Source organism: Cryptotermes secundus, unplaced genomic scaffold (assembly GCF_002891405.2).
Source record: "Cryptotermes secundus unplaced genomic scaffold, Csec_1.0 scaffold791, whole genome shotgun sequence".
NCBI classification, from domain to species: Eukaryota; Metazoa; Arthropoda; class Insecta; order Blattodea; family Kalotermitidae; genus Cryptotermes; species Cryptotermes secundus.
The window spans coordinates 20,757-43,382 of record NW_019734323.1 but is presented as its reverse complement, the minus strand read 5'-3'; the positions used below and the strand labels follow the sequence as shown (position 1 = coordinate 43,382).

Below are 22,626 nucleotides of genomic sequence, written 5' to 3'. Positions count from 1 at the left end.
TAAACACCCCCTCCACGCGGTGACGTAACAGCACTTCCCACAGTAACGTAACAGGGGACACCGCTGTTAACACGGGGCAACATGGAACGGTATAAATGGCCGGTTGACGAGTGTGTGATTAGGAGTGACACAGTGTGGACCGTGAAGTCGCCGAGAGCAGGAGATGTAATTGTGAAACTGTGAATTTTGTAAATGTAAGAGCGAATGTGGAATAAATTCGCTAGATCCAAGATGGCGTGAAGTTATTTGTCGCGTGACACACGCCCAACACGTGACAGTATTAACGTTGAAAACGTTAATTTGCGAGGGTACAAATGGAATGAAACCTAACAGAATTTGTAACGTAAGTAACGAAATCTCTAACAATTTAAAATTATTAGTACATTTCTAGACAACGGCAATTTAACACGTTACTACGTCAATGAATCAACACAGAATAAAGGAGACAGGAAAAACATGGAAACGGTATTTTCTACGCGGTTAGTACTGGAGCCTTATGAATACGAGTGACCCTGCGAGTCGTAGGCGACAGATGACAGAGACAGAGGTTTCGACAGTGACACAGGTCGTTGATTCATTAGTTCAAGTGTTTGTCCACCGCTTGTGTGTGTGAGACTGCGGGTCGAGATTATTGGCAGTTAGGTGTATGTTCGCATCGATTGTAGCTGAACAGTGAAGAGTGGAGTCTGCGACATTGGATTACTATTTATATTCATTGTTGATAGTGGTTCTTCAAAGACTGAAGTGAGTGAACACGAGACAAGAACAGTGGTGCCAAATATGACTGACATCCCAATGCCGGGATACCGGGCACATGGGACCACGAAGCATCATATGCTAAAATCACAGTGCCAGCGGCTGGTAGGCTAGTTTCTCGACGCAGGCGCACAGCTGAAACAGTTCCTTCAAGTACTACGCGGCATCGAGGTCGTGGCAGGGTGCACTCCAGCTTCGGTGGGTGACAGTGAAAAGTGGTCATCCATCGTCAGTGAGGCGGACGAAAACGGCCAGGTCCTAACAGGGAAGACCCTGTTTAGTGCCCTATATGGCACATACACAGTCGCCTTACTGAAGTTAAAGGCCGTGCTGAAGGCGAGCAGTAAAACTGCTCAGTCTGAGGAAACTAAGTCCTCTTCAACCTTTTTGATGCCGCGGACCCCCTGTACCGAATGTTAATTCACCGCGGCCCCCATAAAACCCAAAATGGAATTTTTTTAATTTTACGAGTACATATCATAAAAATGAAGCAGTAACTTAAAATTTTACAACACTAAATGTGTCATTTATGACAATAAAATACTGTTATAAATGGAGATATTCGGAAGATTACGAGCATATCAATTAGGCGTAATATTATGAATTTAACACTCACCTAATGTGATGGCTGGTGCTGTTTTTCAGACGTAAACTTTCGAATGTCAGGATCAAACTGGATAATTTCAGACGTAGATCAGTCTCCACGTTAAGTCTGTTCCTATATCTGTTTTTCATGTGTACAAGATGAGAAAATGTTGTCTCGCACAGATATGTAGTGGGAAATGGCAACAGATGTCTTACAGCCCTTTTGGAAATGTCAGGGTAAACAGACCTAGCTTGGAACCAAAACGCCAGTAACGGTAACGAAGGAAACAGCAATTTGAACGTCGAATCACAGGACAGCTCGATAAGTTGCTCTTCCTCGGCAGAAGGAAGTTCAAATTCATAGTCTACAAAGGGATTTTTCATCCAGTCGTTATTTTCAAGACCAAACGGAAAATACAGACGTAGTTGAGACGCCAATGACCTCATATGTTCAATCATACTTTCAGCAACATCACTAGAAAGGGGTTGTTCACTGGAATCAATGAAATCACTCAGCATGTGCAAGGAATCTTATTTTCGTTTCTCGATACGGCTGCACCACAAATTTAACTTCTTGATTGTTGCCTCTATCTTGTCTTGCACAGAAAACACGGTGACAGCTGTACCTAGAAGGCTCGAGTTAAGAGTATTCACTATGTTAAAAATGTCCGCCAAGTAAGCAAGAGAGGAGAGCCATGCGAAATCATTTAAATAGTGTGTTAACTGAAATTTAGAGTTTATGAGGAACAACCTTACTTCGTCTCGAAGCTCAAGCAACCGCGTCAAAACCTTACCCCGGGACAGCCATCGGATTTCTGAGTGCAATAATAAGTGTTCGTGATCACTTCCCATTTCATTACAAAGCGCAGAAAATAATCGGCTGTTAAGAGGACGGGCTTTAATAAAATTGACAATTTTTACTGCCTCGTCTAGAACGATTTTCATTTTGGAGGGCATACGGCGTGCAGCTAATACTTCGCGGTGTATGCAACAATGTGTCCATTTAACAAGAGGTGCGACTTTCTGGATACGTGCGACCAAACCATTATGTATTCCCGACATTGCCTGAGCACCATCTGTGCTGATACCTACACATTTTTCCCATTGAAGTGTATTTGTAGTTATGAAGTCATTGACAACTTTGAAAAGGGATTCAGCAGTTGTATTAAGAGGTAACGATTCACAGAGCAAAAAATCTTCACAAACTTTATTTTCGTGTTCATATCGCACCAAAGCTACCAAATTAGCATTATTTGAAATATCGTGGCTTTCATCCAACTGCAACGCAAAATATTCACTATGACGTAACCGTTCTAGCAAAATATCTTTCACATTTTGAGCCATCTCGTCGATTCTTCTTTTCACAGTATTGTCAGATAACGATATTAGAGACACCTCGTTGGCATGTTTTTCACTAAACAAGTTCTTTGTTATCGTTTTTGTAGCAGGCAAAATTAAATCTTCCCCGATTGTATGGCGTTGTCCATTTCTAGCGATCAGAAGGGCGACTTCGTAAGAGGCAAGAACAGCCTTTTCATTTTTCGTTCCACATACAATGTCCTTAACTAAATTCTGTGAACCACAAAGTTGCAGTTTCTTATTTTGAAAATATTCTATTGGCTTATTAACTGATTCGCCATGTTTCGTTTCAAGGTGGCGTCTCAACTTCGACGGCTTCATAGATTCATTCGATAACACTTCGCAACAAAGAACACACTGTGGTCTGTCTTCGCCGTCTTTATTCAGAACGGAAAATCCCATTTGCAAATAAGATGGACAATATTTGCGTGATTTTTTGAGGGAAGGAACTTTATCTGCCCTGGTACTATTTTCGACAACACTAGATCCACTCGGATTATCGTCTGTCTTACGTTTCAATGATCCACACTTTAACCACCGATCCATATCTAAATAAGATCGTGAACAAACTGAAAATCAGAAGTTTCGTTGTGAACTCAATTATTTGAACAAAAGCAGAAAAACTGAATATTACACCGAGAAAAACACACTTGTATAATATTATAAAAATTCACTGCACAAAAACTAAAGAAACACGGGTTGTTCGCTCTGCCACTGAAATGAATAAGAAACGTGGTCAATGGTCCCAGGTTTATTCCCAACCAAAGAGGGATGGATTTGGTGGGGGAGGAGGGGAGAATGGTCGGACAGCAGGTACTAGGACAGCAGTCCACCCTGAAACACGGGTCTGAGATGCAATGGGCCGACCAAAAGAAAATGTCCTTGGAAAAAGCTACACAAATCGTTGGTTATTCACCTCTGCTTTACAAAGGGAAGAAGTAACGGTACCAACAGTCCCGTTAAATTTTACTTCAACCATGGGCCTCAAGAGCCAGAGATATACATTGCAAATATCCCAGGTGTGAGGAACATGATAAGATAAAGTTTAATGAAAATAAACTATCCCGCGGACCCGCGGACCACAGGTTGGTAAACACTGATGTATACGATTATATAACAAAACTGTGTAGGCTACAAGGTGAAGCCAGACACAAAAAATATAAGAGGCTTAAACCTGGCAGTGGCCAAGCTTACGACCGTTCAAGTGACTAAATTGTCCTTGTAGCATAAGACATGTAAGTTAGGCATGATCTGCTCTGTAAAGGCTGTACTGGCAGAGGACTTGTGTGTAGTGCAAAAGGAAGAATTTTCAATAACATGTTATATGTGCGAAATATACATTTGACGAAAGCAATTCTGACCAATAAATCACGCAAACCTAGCGATGACAAACCACACTTCCAAGATCTCCAAGATCCAAGATAGTTTGATGGCCTTCGTCTGTAATGGTTACATCGCGTGCGTTTTACAGGCTCCGTTGCTCCGTTGGTTCTGTGAAAGATATCTATCCATACCTCATTATGAAACGCCGCTTGCCATTATTCGTTGAACTTTTAATGAAAAGGTTTGCAGCATTTATACGTGATCGTACGTGATACAATTTATTTTAAGTAATGCGGTCGTAACTTCGAAGCGTTTTAATTTACCATTTGGTTAATAGCTTTTTTGTTAGCATTTGATATTATTTAGAGAAACTCTTCTGTTGGCCTGTTCAAATAGCGAATGAAATGTAACTTTCTACTTTGAAAAAGATATTATCAAGCGGAAGTACTGAAGAGAAACCACACGTGCAATTAAGGAAGTTAATGCAGTTTGTCAGTGGCTGTTAGCTTGTGTTCGTTCTGCTGGCTCCTTTGAATGTGAGAAGAAATCGACAACATAAGGATAACAAACAGGGATAATTGGACGAAGACCATGTGTTTATTCAGTGCTGTTGTTAAAGGTGAAGTGTAATTCATTTTTTTTGGGAAACCATGAAAATACGCAATACGAATCGTCATTGTCATGAAAACCATCAATCGTAATAAGGGAGTAGGGACGTTAGTGATTCACATTTGTGATGTATTGGAGTTGAGGTGACTCGGTTAATGCTGTTTCCAATTGGTTTTTATTTGGCTCGGTTTCATTTGGTTTGGGTTGATTGCTGAGTTAGTGGTGTATGTTAGGTTAGGATCTTCGCTGCGCGTTAACCATTTTTCCTTCCCTTGGCACTACAGCTCCAGTGGGCCTAGGCCTACCTCCATGAACTTCTCCGTTCACTTCGGTTTTTCGAAATCTTACACATTCGGTAGGACATCTTGGGCGGGTGATCAGCTCATTGCAAGGCCTCTACCTGTACACAAACACAGAAAAACGAGCACACACAAACTAAACATCCATGCCCTGAGTGGGATTCGAACCCACGATCCCGGTTTCCAAGCGAGCGAAGACAGTACATGCCTTAGACCGCTCGGATACCGTGACTGGCGCGTTAACCATTATCCGGGGTAGAAATTATGTCTACAGCTTTGTGGAGGTTGTATATCGGCTCTGGACCATGATAATTGTGCACGGTCTGTGGACTTTGCTGTCAATACGTATGTCTAATGTAGGGCAGGAATAACTGCAGGTTATAGGTCTTAAATAAAAATTGTTGGTACTCATGTTCATGTAACATTGTTCTAACTTTCTTCACCTACGGTTTATTAATTGGAATATTATTTTGTATATTGAAAAACTTGAGTCAATTAGAGGTACTCACTTTCCAAGTACGTTGTTAAATAGTGAGAGAGTTCGTACATATTTGGAATTGAAACATAATTGCCCCATATGCCTGAGCCTGTTGATGCAATCAGTTACATTTACTTTTTGGTTATACAGTTTTGTTCAGAGTTGCACTTGTATGTTAAGAATAATGGACCAGTGTTTTTGGAATTAGGTGTAATAAATTCAGAACCTGTATTAATATTAAGTTATCTAATTTCCCATTGATTTGAACAACTTTTCAGCATCTGTGTCTATGAAGAACTCAAGAAGGAGACAGTCTACTAAAGTAAATATAACCCCATGCATGTGCTCTGACTCTTCGTTGCAGATCCAGTATCACATTGCTATGAATCCAGATGAGATGGCAGTTCACAATTAAGGGTAGCACCATAGTTTCTCTAGTCATCCCTTCTGCAATGTAAGTAAAATAGTAATAGTAGGTTGTAAGCAACCTTGCAAAGTTGTCCTGTATGCATTATGTGTCCAGTTTGGCTTACTTAATATATTCATTAGGAATGTTTGGTTACAAAACTGTCAGTGTGAGGTGGAAGGTTCTCAGGTGCCTACTTAATTAGAAAAGTGAAAGTTTCAGTCACCAGAAATCTTCCCACACATTATAGAATTCAACAATACAAGTTTTGTCCAGAGTTTTTTTGATTTGCTTTAGGCACAACATTAAAGATATGTTTAGAAATTATGCATATAATTTGGTGTCATTGGTGGGTGTATTTGTAGCAAAATTAACTTTAACACATTGTTTTAGAACTTGTTTACTGAGGTAGTGTGGTCACAAGTAACAAGAATCTACTAGTATTTTGATATTGCAGACCACATTCTTAGTTTGATCTCAGTATATGCCGTATTACTTTGAATCTAAGACACCCGCAAATTTAAGACACATCCAGTTTTTGAATTTGGGTTTTAGGGAAGAAAAATTAGAAAGGTGCACATTCCTTAAATTTAAGATGCACCTCAATTTTTCAACGGGGAAAATATATGTAAAATGTGTGTCATGTTTGAAGTAATCCAGTATTGTGCACTTGATATGCATTGGATAACCCTTGACTGCAAGATAGGAGTAGAGGTTAATATGTTTTCAGTGTTAACATAGTCCATGAATAGCCAGAATCTGTGAACATGTTCATGTATTTTGCTGGCTTTTCTGCATGTAATATGCATGGTCTGAAAGTGTATAGTGATTGTAGAAGTATCCCTATTTTGCAGCTCATCTTAGATATGATTAAATCAGAAATTAGTCAAACAGTGAGCTGTATCTTACATCTTCTGACAGTGGAAATCAGCTGGTTGGTGTGAAAAATGAGGAAGCCCCACCATGTATGCCATTGCAAGTTAAGAATGAAAATGAGGTGAGATCTGCATTTTGATGTCTTTATTTAAGCTTTTCATATGTTTGTAGATTGTATCCTGTAGATAGTCCATGTTGGGACTCAGATTTTATAATAATCCGTATCTGTATTGAATACCCTCATGTTGATACTGAATCATATTTCTGTTGCTTAACATTTAAGCAGCATAAAGGTGACATCAGTAGAACTGACTGGTGCTGAAATTGCCAAGAAAAGGAGCTTGTATCTCTTAAGATTCTTGAGGTCCAAAGGAAATATCAGGAGAGTTCTGAGCTAGGCATAATCTAATAAATGAATCAGTAGTAGTCAATAATGAAATTAGGAAAGTAAATGACATAAATGTTGTCATGTGTTGGGTGTATAACGCGACAAATAACTTCACGCCGTATTTGGTATAGCGAATTTTATTTCACATTCGCACTTACAGTCACCCAAATTACAGATTCACAATTACTGCTATCTGCAGTATCACAAATACTACACTGCAAATTCCAGAATACAACTTACCAGTTGCCAGCTAACTTGGAACTAACTCGGAGGTAGCTCGAGGACTGACTGTGAATAGCCTTCGCTGCTCCTTATGTAGCCTCATTCGGACAATACAGAAAACGGCCACATAATAGACACCACTGTAGTCTGGTGCCGTTGTGCTAGCAACACTGTACCGCTGTTACTACCGTCGTCTCTCGCAACCACAGTTTACCCGCGCTGCCTAGCAACCGCGGTACCCCTTGGTGACGTCACCGCTGTTGACTCGCGTTGCATAGCTACCAGGATGCTGGGACTCGGCTAACTTCGGCTCCGCTCAGCGCGTCAGCTCCGGGGCAGGGGTCCAGCTAGCGCGACACGTCACACTGCTCCCTCCTTAAGGCTGTTCGTCCTGAATAGCCTAACGGTGCATCCCCGTTCCTTTGCTTCGGAGGCTGTTCTTGCAGCATCTGTTGTCCGGCCGTTACAGTGGCTCCCTTCTTAAGATCAACTCGTCTCGAGCGGTTTCCTATCAGCTCGCCAGAAGATCCAGTTGTGTCCCATTCATCCATCACTTTCATTCTATGGCACATTCACTCTCTCTGGGGAGGCCGGTTCTTCTACATTACCAGTTCCTCCTCTGCACGAAGTCTCTTTTTCTGTTTTGGAGGGGGTCGTCCCCTCCACAAGGTCCATTCCTTGTTTTGTCATAATCCGGCAGAATATCCGGCTATTTTCTTGGTGATCTGCAGTCTTGCAGTTTTCCTCAGGTCTGGTTTCTTCACATCATTTCTGCGTTGTAGTTGCTGTCTCAGGCCTTGGTTCCTGATGCCAGTGTTGCGTTCCGGCCCTTTCCACAGTCTCTTCCTGAACGTCCATTTCTTGGTGATTTTCAGTGGGACCTTATTCTTGTTTTGTCCCATACGCTTCTGTCTTACACAGCGTGTAATCTTTATTCCGGTGGCGGTCACTTCTTTCAGCTGGCATCCAAAGGTTCCCAGGGGAATTTCCCTCTTGAAGGCATTTCTGCAACGTCGTGCCACTGTCGCGCGACGGGATGTCTTCCTGCAGGGGGCAGCCAACTTCATCCGGGGTCCACAGCTTTCCCATGTCGAACTCTTCATATTTCGTCGCTTGTTTCGGTCCCTGCGCCTTTTCTTCTTCGGTTCTCCGACCGGCATTACTTCGGCGTCTTTTACCGGTACCTCTTGTTGTTTTGCCGCTTCAGGTGTCATGTCCACTGAGGCTGGCTCTTCTTCTTCTAGACGTGCCTCCATCTCTTGGCAGGCGATCTCCTCTTCGACCGGTATTTTTTCGGGGACCTCTTCTTGTTGTGCCGCCGCAGGTTTCATGTCCACTGTGGCCGGCTTTTCCACTTCTAGCCGTGCCTCCATCCTCTGCATGGCCAGCAAAACGGCATCTGTTTTAGCCTCGTAGGCATCCATCTCCTTCAGTAGGAGTTCCAGCATTACTTCAATTTTCATCATGTGATAGTGTAACACTCGTTGTAACTTGTGGCGTGTTCAAGTTCGTAACTAATTCTTACACCAAATTGTCACGTGTCTTTAGTTCGAATCTCGTTGGTCACGTGTGTAAGTCCAAATCCCACTTCTGACACCAGTTGTCACATGTTGGATGTATAATGCGACAAATAACTTCACACCGTATTTGGTATAACGAATTTTATTTCACATTCGCACTTACAATCACCCAAATTACAGATTCACAATTACTGCTATCTGCAGTATCGCAAATACTACACTGCAAATGCCAGAATACAACTGACTGGTTGCTGGCTAACTCGGAACTAACTTGGAACTAACTCGGAGGTAGCTCGAGGACTGACTGTGAATAGCCTTCGCTGCTCCTTATGTAGCCTCGTTCGGACAATACAGAAAACGGCCACGTAATAGGCACCACTGTAGTCTGTGCTAGCAACGCTGTGTACCGCTGTTACTATCGTCGTCTCTCGCAACCACTGTTTACCCGCGGTGCCTAGCAACCGCGGTACCCCTTGGTGACGTCACCGCTGTTGACTCGCATTGCATAGCTACCAGGATGCTGGGACTCAGCTAACTTCAGCTCCGCTCGGCGTGTCAGCTCCGGGGCAGGGGTCCAGCTAGCGCGACACGTCACACTATGATATGTAAAAGATTCAGGTATGTAAAAGTGCTTCTCTTAAGCATCATAAGTAGAGCTCATCATACAACCCACCTAAACGGAATAGGTAAAGTGTATATTATTCAAGAAGTAAGTAAAGTAATAGACAATAAAACTCTCAATTCAGGTGTAATAGTTTTAGGGTTTTCAAGTTAGAGAAACTAGTAAAAAAGGCTTGTTCCCAAGGGCTACAGTCATTACAGAATAAAAAAATGATTGGTGAACCTTGGTTACCAGGATTAACATTGAAAACTCGGTGGCAGGCAGTTGAAAGTCCATAAAATTAGGAAAATTATTACATGTGTAACATGTATAGCTAAGCAACAGCTCGGTAAACACATTTCATGTGTAACGGTCAGCTGTAGAGCAGAGGTTACTAGAATTCTGATACGCACAATGTAACTTTCTGTGTTAGGTGGGTCCCTTGTCACCATGACATGGCATGTCCTTATGCTGCAGATGCAGGAGACACCCTCCAGGTAAGGAGGGAAGCTGCTAACATATTGAATAAGCAGTTGTGGACAGCTGACAAGGGGTGTTCCTCCGGCTTGGGGGTTGGGCGTGGGGCTAACAACTCACCATAAAGAATAAGTTTGTTAAGAAAATGTTCAAGAAGCCTCAGACTTGGACAGATTCTGTGGATAAACTTCCTAGGTGAAAGAAAATGGGTATGAGATTTGGTACTTGGAATGTTAGAAGTATAGGGCTGGTTCACTCAGGGCAGTGGCTGAAGAAATCTCAAAATATAGATTAGATTTAGTGACATTACAGAAGGTCAGATGGGATGGAGGTGGCACCAAGCCAGCAGGCGAATATTCATTTTTCAATGGAAAGGGGAATGAAAGTCATGAATTGAGTGCGGGTTTTATTGTACATAGAAAATCATATAAGCAGTTAGGAAGGTAGAGTTTGTTAGTGATAGGATGTCATACATAGTACTAAGAGGTCGATGTGATATCATCGTTCTGAATGTCCACACCCCAACTGAAGATAAAATTGATGATATAAAGAACAGGTTCTGTGAAGAACTAGAACATGTATTTGATAAATTCCCAAAGTACCATATGAAAATTTTTTCATGAGATTTCAATGCCAAGTAGGCAGGGAAGAGATTTTACAACCAACGGTTGGGAATGAGAGTTTGCACGAAATTAGTAATGATAATGGAGTTAGAGTAGTAAACTGTGCCACACCGTAAAATCTTACTGTCAAAAGTACAATGTTCCCACATCGTAACATCTATAAATTTACTTGGACATCTCCTGATGGGAAGAGACACAGCCAGATTGACTGTATTTTGATAGACAGGAGACGGCATTCAAGTATAATTGATGTCCGATCATTCAGGGCAGCAGATTGTGATACTGACCACTACCTGGTGGTGGCAAAGGTTAGGGAAAGACTGACAGTGAGCAAACAAACAATGCACAGAGTTCATATGGAGAGGCTCAGTCTCAAGAAATTAGATGAGGTAGAGGGTAAAGAACAGTATTGTGTTGAAATCTGAAATAGGTTTGCGGCTTTGGAAAACTTGGACATTGAGGTTGATGCTAATAAAGCTTGGGAAACTACATATTAGAGAGAATATCAAAAGTTCTGCCAAGGAGAGTCTAGGTTAATATGAACTGAAGAAGAATAAGCCGTGGTTCGATGAAGGATGCTCAGAATTATCAGAGCAGAGAAAACAAGCCAAATTCCAATAGAGTTTGTGGTACCCATGCAGCTAGTCATGCTGATTAAAATGTGTTTTGACGAAACATATGGTAAAGTCTGTATAGGTAAACATTTGTCCGATAGTTTCCTTATCCAGAATGGTCTAAAACAAGGATATGCCGTATCACCACTCCTTTTTAACATTACTTTAGAATAAGCCATTAGAAAGGTCCAGGAAAACCAGGTGAGACTGAAATGAAATGGGACACTTCAGCTATTTTGTGTGCTAATGATGTGAATCTACTGGGTGATGATATAGACACCATAAAGAAAAACACACACTTTAATTGAAACTAGTAAGGTCTAGAAGTAAACAGAGAAAACTAAGTATATTGTGATGTATTGCGCTATGGAGGACACCCCCCCCCTGGCCAACCGTGACGTGCCAAGCGGAGCCGAAGTGAGCAGAGTCCAAGCACGCTGGTCACTATACAAAGCGAGTAAACAGCGGTACCCATTACATAACACGGGACGTCGCAGTTGCTACATAACCGTAAACAACTCCCAACAACGTAGCTAGGCTATCGGCAAACACGGCGACTAGGCAACAAGGAAGCGAGGCATTTCCCATTGTCCGGTTGAGGGTTTATAAGAGAACTACACGGCCTACAAAGACAGTTACGAGGTAGCCAGCAGTTAGTCAGCAGTGAGCAGTTGGAGTATAGCAGCAGTCACGGAAAGAAGAACCGGCTGCACGTGTGATAATCAGTGATAATTTGTGATAACTGAGAAGTAATTGGGAGTGTGTAATGCAGTGACACTTATATAGCTCCTGTAGTGAATATGTGTAGACTACTGAGGACAGTGTGAAGAGAAGTTGTGTGTAGGGTTTGTAAAGTGTGGAAACCCGTAACATTGTTGTAATTAATTGTAGCTGAGACTTGTAGGTTGTTAAATAAACAAATTAACAATCCAAACGGCATCCTCAGTAACGAAACACGTTACAATGTGTTATTGTATCATCACCAAAATGCAGGCCAAAATTATGACATAAAGATAGGGAACCTGTTTTGAAATTGTGGCACAGTTCAGATATTTTGGAGTTAAAATGTCGCACACAAACAGAAATTAAATGCTTTGCACAGTTAACTTCAGTTTCCCTTCCTGTCTTTTATCTAAATATATTGTCACGTGTTTGGGTATGTCACGCGACAAATAACTTCACGTGGGCCTCGGAGTTAGCGAATCTTTATTGGACACTCAATCTTACACACCTTACAATTATTATTACTCCCGGTATCGCTTGACTTCTGTCTCTACTTCGATGCTTATACTGTCCTTGGCTGTGGCTGTATCTTAACTGACTTCGGCGACAGCTATCCCAATTCTAACTCGTCTTCAGTCCAAGTCCAAGTCACATTGTGACTGACGGTCAGTCAGTCAGTAAGTCTTGGTGTTGAGCCCTGTCTGGGGCTCATGATCAGATATTTATTACTGTTGAACGTTACGGTTTTGTTTTTTTGTGGGGCACCCTCTCTGACGAGAGGACGGGTCTGTCTTTTATACATGCTACTGGTCCTTGCCAGTGCAGTCTTTCTTATCTCAGAGTCAGAGTCAGAGTCAGAGTTACATTGCAACTGACGGTCAGTCAGTCAGTCAGTCAGTCAGTAAGTCTTGGTGTCGAGTCCCATTTGGGGCTCATGACCACATATTAATTATTATCGTTTGACAATTACGGTCTTGTTTCTGTGGGGCGCCTTCTCTGACGAGAGGACGGGTCTGTCTTTTGTATATGCTGCTGGCTCTTGCCAGCGCAGTCTTTCTCGGGTCCGAGTCCCTTGGGACTCGCGACCATATTTTACTGTCTCAGAATTGAGACTTGAGAGAGAGAGAGAGAGAGACACACACACACACACACACTTACAGATCATCTTCAGAGGGAACATCAATGCTTATTCGGAAACCACTATCACAATAGGTGTTCTGAGTGCTAAATTACATACACACATAATGCCTGGAATACACAGTGTACACAATATTCAACTTTTCACAATCACAGCAGCCTTCCTGGTATTAAAACTTTTAAAGTGTTTAAAAAATTTAGCTTACCTGGATTTAAATATATTTAATAGACACAGACAAATAGAAATGGAAATATACAGAAAACCCACAACGTGCTACCCTAAAGAACAAAAATTGCCAGCATATAAAAACTGGATACACAGACCTCTTACACTACCCCTTGAGGAAAATGCTAAAAACAAGAATTAAATACTATTATTAATATAACAGTAAATAATGGCCCCAGGCAACGGCCCACTGTTATTGCATTTTCGCTGTGGGAACTCTCCGTGTATTCGTCGTAACCATGGAGACTCATTGTAGGCTGTTAACTTCCTATGCAACAGTCTGTTTTAGCGTTTCCATGGAAGTAACTCTTCTGGATTCCAAACATGTGACAATATGAAGGTTGAATGTATAAACCATATAAAACTATAATTGTACCCATTATTTGGTGTGTGTGCACATGTGCAGTTCTGATATTAAGGAAGAATATGTTACTGAGTATGTTTGAGAACAGGGTGTTAGGAAATATTGGATGTAAGAAGCAGAAAGAGGTAGGAGGCTCATGGAAACTGTATAACAAGGAGATACATAATTTCAACCCATCTTCAAATACAAAGCCTGAAGTAACTGAGGATCAGATGATTTGGACATGCAGCATGCATGGGGGAGGTCAGAAATATATAAAACAAAAAACAAACTCCATGGTTTCAGTTCACAAGCGAACTATACTGACTGAGCAACCGCCACTTCGTCAGCAAAGTTAGTGCCAACTTTAGCAGTTAGAGGGTATCATGTGGTCAGCACAAGGAATCCCCACAGCCATTAATTTTGGTTTTCTAGATGAGAGCTGCTGTTTCTTTGAAATAGCTCCTCAATTATCCTCACGAAGCTGAGTGGACACCATTCCAGACCCACTACTTCTCAGAAAATCTGGTCGCGCCAGGAATCGAACCCAGACCTCTGGATTTGTAGCCAGGAACTCTGACCACTAGACCACAGAGGCAGTCAAACATCAGAAATACGAGTATATATGAAATTTAAAAAATTTTGAAGTATTATATATTTGCATACCTTCAGCATTATCTGACTACTGCTAACGCTTGAGCAAAACGCATTTACGATCAAATAATGCAAACTGTCAATAATGGGTTTGCAGAAATCTTATTCTTAGATGCGCCAGGATGAACTGGTAAAACGTTCCTAATTAGATTGATTCTGGCAGCAATTCGATCCCAAAATGACATAGCCTTAGCTCTTGCATCGTCCGGAATAGCTGCGACGTTGCTACCAGGTGGGAGAACTGCTCATTCTGGTTTGAAATTGAAACTCCCACGTGCAACATTTCCAAAGCATCAGGCATGGGAAAGGTATTGCAGAAATGCAAACTTATTGTTTGGGATGAATGCACAATGGCACACAAAAAATCGCTCGAGGCTCTTCATCGATCATTGCAAGATTTGCGTGGAAACATCAGACCATTTGGGAACGCATTAATATTGCTTGCAGGAGATTTCAGGCAAACATTACCTGTATTTCCTTGATCGACACCAGCAGATGAAATAAGTGCTTGCTGAAATACTCTACTTTGTGGCAACACGTAAAGACGTTAAAATTAACTACAAATATGCATGTCCAGCAGCAAAACGATCGATCAGCAGAGATATTCTCACATCAATTGCTGGAAATTGGGAATGGAAAGGTGCCGGTTGATCTGACCTCAGGACGAATTTCTTTGCCTCATAACTTCTGCAATTTAGTGACATCAAAAGAAGAATTGGTTGAAAAAGTATTTCCCAATATTCAAACCAATTATAAGAATCGCGATTGGCTGAGTGAATGAGCTATTCTTACGGCCAAGAACAAAGACGTCTGTGAACTTAACAGTATCATTCAGTCTAACATTCAACGCGAGGCAGTCACATACAAGTCCGTTGACACTGTTGTGGAAGCAGATGAAGCGGTTAATTATCCAACAGAATTTTTTAATTCACTCGATCAGCCAGGGATGCCACCGCACATACTGCAATTGAAAATAGGCGTGCCAATTATCATGTTGCGAAATATCAACCAGCCAAAGCTTTGCAACGGCACACAGCCTGCAGTAAAAAAATTATTGAGCAACGTCGTAGAAGCAACAATTTTGACAGGACCTTTCAAAGGTGAAGATGTCCTCATTCCTCGCATTCCTATGATTCCAACGGATGTGCCGTTTCAATTTAAGAGATTGCAATTCCCAATTCGATTGGCGTTTGCAATCACCATCAGGAAAGCTTAGGCCCAATCTTTAGAATTGGGCGGTTTAGATCTAGACATGGGTTGCTTCTCACATGGACAGTTATATGTTGCGTGTTCTAGAGTTAGCAAACCAGACAGTCTCTATATCTGCACAGACAATGGAACAACAAAAAATATTGTATACCCACAAGCATTGTGAAATTAAACATATTAGAAATGTGCGCTTTCTCTTTTCTTTCTTTTCCATTTAACAAGACTGAGCCACAGCAATGCGTGGCCGGGTACCGCTAGTATATTGTAACGTGTCTGGAATCCAGAAGAGTCACTTCTATGGAAACGCTAGAACAGACCGTTGCATAGGAAACAACAATCACTCTATTGTAGTTCTAACAGGAGTCTCCATGGTTAAACAAAGGGTTCGTTGCATAGCAGCGACCAAGGTTATATAGCGGGGTTCAGTGCATTCGCACAGTCAGTCTTCATCCAGCCTTCTTAGAAGAAAGTCGTCATCCAGCCTTCCTAGAAGAAAGTCTTGGGATAGCAGCCGTCTAAGAAGAGAGTCTTGGAACATCCGCCAGAGAAGACAGTCCAGTGTTGCCGAGTTATTGTAAGCAGTATTTGTAACACTGCAAGGGCAAATGTTTGTAAAGTGTGTGTAAGGCGAGCGAACGGAATAAACTCGCTATATCAGACAACGGCGTGAAGTTATTTGTCGCGTTATACACCCAATACGTCACAATATATATACACACACACACACTTGAGTGTGATTAAGAGAACTTGTAAGCAAAGGTGTTAATAAATCCAATCATCAAATCCAGAACCCACAATTATGTCACGCTAACCTCTCATATGTGACAGTATATGTTTTTTTTTACATGTTCGTGAATTTCATCAAACAAATGTAAGTTTCAAGCTGAGCCACCTGTTGTGATTGGTATGATCATTTTGTTTACAGCACAACATGGCTACTATCACAGAACTTCAGCCTGTTTCATGTGGTGAAACTTACCACACATTTTGTGACAGTCAGAGTCTACAGACAGACACAAAGGAGGACACAGATCCTTTGTCAGTAACATTCCCAGTAAACAAGGTAAAGAGTGAGATGAGTTCTTTATATGTGAGTCTGTACCTAAGCGTTTTTCAGTATAAAATGCATGAATATCTACCTTAGATTGAGTGTATTTGTTACCAGTTAACATGTATATTGTTAAAGGACTGGAGTTTTGATCTGCATACTCACCATGCCTTGTTAAAAAAAAGTGTACCTGAAATACATGATATCCAATATCCAATACTATCCGAGCTGCCAACTTCTGACACCAAATATGTCGTGTAAGGGGGTATGTGTGACAAAATGATGGGTTCTGGTTTGGATGATTGGATTTATTAACAGCTTGGTTACACACACTTTTTTGATTTCACTCAGATACAGTGCTATTGCTGAGTTACATGCACCTCATAATCCACTGTTGCACACACCATCACACATATCAAGTCTTCTAAATCACACTTGACATCCTCACAGGCAACCTTCTGTATTCCTGGTTCCACTTTGCTTGCTTCTGCCACTCTCAACTACTCTAACTGCCTCAACACTGACAGATACTCTCGTTACCTAGCTTCCGCACTGACCACACGAAAACCAGCCTGTACTGTTGGAATGTGTTTACTGAGCGATTGCCCAGCAACAGACTCCATAGAAACCAATTACATGATAGCTACCACTGTTGCATGACGTCAGCCTAGAATGGAGGGGTGTTTACCGACCGTCGCATAGTGATGAACTGGGTGGGGGTATGTGACTTCACAGAGTTGTTGCCTAGCAACTCGCCGATACAATCCACAACTCTCAAATTGCGCGCCTGCCCCGAGGCCTCTGTGGCTCAACAGAGAGCATACAGCAAATAGGTCACAATGTAATAACTAGGGCCCGGATTTTTTGAAAATGCATATGCACATATGCAAATGCATATTTTGAAGGTTTTTGGTCGTTACTGCATATTCTAAACGTAAGAGCATATTTCTGCATATATGTTTGAAATTAAGGATAATTAAGGATGAGACAACTGATTTATGTGGCCGATGCATAGCAGATTTCGTGGTTGTTAAGCTACATCCAGATGAACCCGGCAAACCTCGTCTTCTTGCTTTCAAAGTACTAGAGAAAACCAACCATAGGACAATAGCAAGATTTGTAAATGATTCTCTGTAACTACTATGGCCATCTGAAATTGAGAATAATTGTTGTAAGGTGCTTGTATTATTCACAGATGGAGCTTTCTATATGTTGAAAGCAGCATAGGCTTTACAAGTATTTTATTCAAATTTTATACGCTTTAGCTCACGGGTTACACCATATTGCAGAAAAATACGCACACAGTTTCCAGCTGTTAATGATTTAATTGCAAGTGGAAAAAAACTGTTTCTGAAAGCACCAGCTTGTGTCCAGTTCTACAAAGATTCCCTACCTCAGGTTCCTCTGCCACCTGAACCTATCCTATTTAGGTGGGGGACATGGTTATCTGCAGTTTCATTTTATCAGGAAAATTTCAATCAAGTAAAAGAAGTGGTTAGAAAACTTGAAGATGAGAATGCATGTGTCCATGAAGCAAAAGTGGTGTTCGGAAGTGATACTGTTTATCAACATGTGAATTTTATCCATGCACATTTTTCTACAGTTTCAAAAGCCATTGAGAGCTTAGAATCTTGTGATGCACTCCTTCACGACTCACTTGAACTCGTTCAGAAAGCAACTTGTTCACTGAATTTCACACTAGGCGAAATTGGAGAGAAGATTAAATGAAAGTTAGAAATGGTGTTGAATTCGAACCCAGGACTAAAATAGATTCAGTTAATTAGTCAGTACTTGAGTGTAATTAGGGTATCTTTTCCAGATGAATGTTCCGAACCTTCAGCACCAGTGTATAAATACTGTCCAATCATGTCAGTTGATGTAGAAAGATCATTTTCCGCCTATAAACTCATTTTGACAGACAATAGACGTAGTTTGTCTCCAACGTCTAGTTGCCTATTTTGATGCTACTTTCTGCAGTGAATGATACATGTAAATAGGCGAGTCTGAATAAAGTGACCTGCTTTTAAGTGCATATTGTTTTATTTTTGGTGCATATTTTAAGTGCTTTTAGCGCATAAAGTTCCGGGCCCTAGTAATAACTGAAGTACACCATCTCAGGCTGTGGCAGCACTACTTTCCTGTACTCACGCACCAACTTATGAAAGCAGCCCCCTCATCATGCGCTCACATGGTCCCAAACCAAATTTTGTTCTCAAATTATATGATTTTTTATTATTGCTAGTGGGGTGGGGCTAAGTCCGTTGTACTGCAGCCATTTCTGGCCTATTGTACCAGTCCCAGATGATAGGTGAGGGTGATTGTGGAGCAGTTGGTTGAATGAAGATTGGCAGGGGAAACCGAAGTACTTGGAGAAAACCTGCCCCATCGCCACTTTGTCCACCACAAATTCCACTTGACCAGACCCGGCATCGAACTCGGGCCACCACATTGGGAAGCCAGCGGATAACCGCTTGAGCTATGGCGCGGCCAAATTATATGATACTATATAGAAACCTCAGCAGTTCTGAAAAAGATGTTACATCTGCCTATGGTGGATTCTCAGTGTAATACAAGGGAAAGGGGAGAGTTAAGAATCTTTTGACAAAACAGTATTCCAACCCCAGCAGAAGGTAAAGGACAGGTTTGCTTGGAAGGGAAACATTTAGAACATGGTGTGTTAAGGGCAGGAGAAGGGGAAGTTGGCTTCATGAAGTTACAAACTTAGGATATGTGAGTAGTACCTTGTCAAGTGTGGGACCAAGTTCATGGAGCTTGCAGTGACACTACATGGCTCATGAGTACCAATGACATAAGTAGTAACACAAATATGGAAAAATAGTTGATTTGTAGAAATCCATTCTGTGATAGCAGATACAATAGTAGAAATTTGTAATCCATTAACTGAAATTTATCTTTCATTGCATTGTATTGTAGTGTTTTCATAGAGGTTAAAGAGCAGTATAATTTTGAAATCTCAAATAGGTTTGCAGCTTTGGAAATCTTAGATGCTGAGTTGGATATTAATACAGCTTATGACACTGTTAGAGAGAATATCAAAATTTCAGCCATAGAGAGACCAGGTTATAATGAACTGAAGAAGCATAAGCCATGATTTGACAAAGGATGCTCAGAATTATTAGATTGAAGGAAGCAAGCCAAATTGCATTGGTTACAGGATTCAAGGTAAATAAATGGGAATAATGTGAACAATAATATGAGATATGAAGGGAGCAGGCATTTTAGAAAAAAAAGAGGGAATGTCTGAGAGACAAACTTAATGAGCTTGCAACACACAGTAAGTACAAGGACATTAGTGACCTGTATAAGGGAAGAGATGAGTTAAGAAAGGTTACAGACCTAGAAATAACTTAGTAAAGGATCAGAATGATCAGAATGCAATCTGAAAGGCATTCATGAAAAGTAGACTGTTTACAGATGCCCAGCATGATGTACAGATGTAAACATCCCATGTGACTGTCGCAGATGTTACATCGGCAAAACAAGCAGACATTTAGAAGTACACATTAAGGAGCATAAATATAACCTGACACAGAGTCTGCCTGAAAAATCAGAATTTGCCCAACATGAATACAAAGAAGGCTACATAGTAAGTTTGAATGAAGTCTTGCAGATTGAACCATACACCACATACAGGAGATACAAGGAATCCACACACGTCTGTGATAGACCATCCATTCAGTCAGTCCAGCTTGGACATCTCTCCCTTCTGGACTCCTGTTATCACAGCAGAAGTAATAAACTGCAACTCTGTCCGGTGTAGATTGAGTGGGGAAATTTATGTTTTTGTGTTGGTAGGGCGGCTGGCGCGTAAGGCTGACAAACTAGAAAATGTGGGAACCTCAACATCTCACAACCCTATGGGCCTCCACAGCCTGTTACAGTGATACCTTTACTTTACTTACCATACAAAGAATTCCCCAGTGATGGCCTGTATTCTGAGTTCTCTGATGCAAGGCATCATATGTGTGGAGCTTTTCATATTTTAATGTTTTGTCTTAAATCTGGGAGGTGGTCTGCTCTATACTTTGCTTTAATACCCTGTCTGGTGTTAGTTCTGGTGTCTGAAGATAGGGCTACCTCTGTCGACTGGGTCCAACTGAGTAGATTTTACCGGAATACAGAGTCAGAATCCAACCTCCGAATTGTTGTATTTTTAAATAAAAGCAGGACAGCATTTTACATAAAAACAGGACAATGGATAATGTCCTGAAACATAATAAAGTAAGTAAGTAAAGGTATCCCTGTAATGGGCCATGGAGGCCATAGGGTTGTGAGATGTTGAGGTTCCCACCTTTTTCTAGTCGGCTTGTAGATGGTGGCAAGGTTGTCAGCCCTACGCGCCAGCAGCCCTTTACCCCCAAGAACATTCTAAGAATGTTCCTGATACTCATTTCTATTAGAGGCTCAGTCGACCCCAGGGCCATAATGCAGCTGGAAGGATTAGGTCAATTGAAAAAAATCCAATGACCTCATCAGGACTTGAACCTGTCACCTTCCGGCTTGTAGCATAGTGCCTCAATCAACTATGCTACCACATACCCCCCTGAAACATAATATTTGTATTAATGTACAATCATGACGAAGTCTTAGATCTTATTTGCTCTGTTGGTGTTTAGTATAAGATCTTTGCAAAAATGTTCAGTGTGGGTTTCACAGTTAAGTCAGTAACAGGGCTGTGGAGAAGACCATTTGCTTAAAAAAAGTCATGTCAGTTTTCATCATGCAAATGTGAGTTTCAAATCGAGGCACCTGTTGTGATTGGTATGGTCATTGTTATTTTCAGCCCAACATGGCTGATATCACAGAACTTCAATCTGTTTCATGTGGCAAAACTTACCACACATTTTCTGACAGTCAGAACCTGCAGACATATATAAAGGAGGAGAGAGATCCTTTGTCACTAACATTTCCAGTTATCAAGACAAAGACTGAGGTGAGTTGTTTATATGTAAGTAGGTACCTAAGTGTTTTTCATTATGAAATGCATGAATGTCTACCTTAGAGTGAGTACATCTAGTGCTGATTAGATGTATGTTGCTAAAGGACTGTAATTTCTATCTGCTTACTGACCATGGTTTGTTTAAAAGAAAAGAATAATAACTGAAATACATCATCTCAGGCTGTGGCACCACATACCTCTCTGTATTCCCCTACCACCTCATGAAAACAGCTCTCGTCACGCACTCCAGTGGTCTCAAACTTTGTTTTCAAATTGTATGACACTGAGACATATTTGCTCAAAGCAAAATCTGTTGAGCAAGAGAAACAGCCATTGCTATGTAACGGCTGTCTAGCGCACTACAGTGGTGTAACTATTGGAAGCAGTGTATTCTGTGCAAGGCTTCATAATGAGACAGATCCTTGAGATGGCAGTTAGAAAAGTAGGAGATTGGTGTGAGATGGCCACCAGCCGAAGAGGAGGTGAGCCAGGGAGCTGGGGAATGTCCACTTGTGATGACTCAGCAGTCTGAGAAGACATATTATGTGCTGTAGTGAATTGCTGAGTATGTGAATTAGGTATAGAGCTATAGTTACTTGTAGTTATGGTCTGTAAGTATTCAGTAAATCCAGTTACCAATCCAAAACCTGTCTAGTCACATTCCTACACATGGCAGTACTATTTAAGAAATTCAGTAGTTCTGAAACAGGAGTTAAATCTGCCCCTGGTGGGGTCTCAGTGCAGGAGGAGAGATGGGGGAAAGTAAAGAAGCTGTTGACAAGACAGCATTTCAACCCAGGTAGATGGAAAACACAGGGTTGTTTGGAAAGGAAACATGCAGGACATGGTGTGTTTAGTGTCAGGAGACTTCATGAAGTTACGGAATATAGGATATATGGGGAGTACCTGATCATGCATGAGACAAAGTTCATAGAGTATGAATTGATAATGCATGGCTCATGAGTACCAATGGCATAAGTAGTAACACAGATATGGAAAAATAGTTGATTTGTAGAAATCCATTCTGTGATAGCAGATACAATAGTAGAAATTTGTAATCCATTAACTGAAATTTATCTTTCATTGCATTGTATTGTAATGTTTTCATAGAGGTTAAAGAGCAGTATAATTTTGAAATCTGAAATAGGTTTTGCAGCTTTGGAAATCTTAGATGCTGAGTTGGGTATTAA

General features: G+C 41.2%; 1 protein-coding gene across 1 annotated transcript in view; it reads left to right on the top strand.

The window, feature by feature from the left end:
* The first annotated feature begins 3,945 nt into the window (after positions 1-3,945).
* Positions 3,946-22,626, top strand: part of LOC111868657 — a 30,314-nt gene continuing 11,633 nt past the window's right edge. Inside the window, exons 1-5 of the mRNA XM_023859520.2 lie at positions 3,946-4,642; positions 5,774-5,863; positions 6,670-6,812; positions 16,354-16,491; positions 21,281-21,430. Coding sequence (XP_023715288.1) covers positions 6,783-6,812; positions 16,354-16,491; positions 21,281-21,430 — 318 coding nt within the window. The 5' untranslated portion in view covers positions 3,946-4,642; positions 5,774-5,863; positions 6,670-6,782. The remainder of the gene's footprint in view (positions 4,643-5,773; positions 5,864-6,669; positions 6,813-16,353; positions 16,492-21,280; positions 21,431-22,626) is intronic.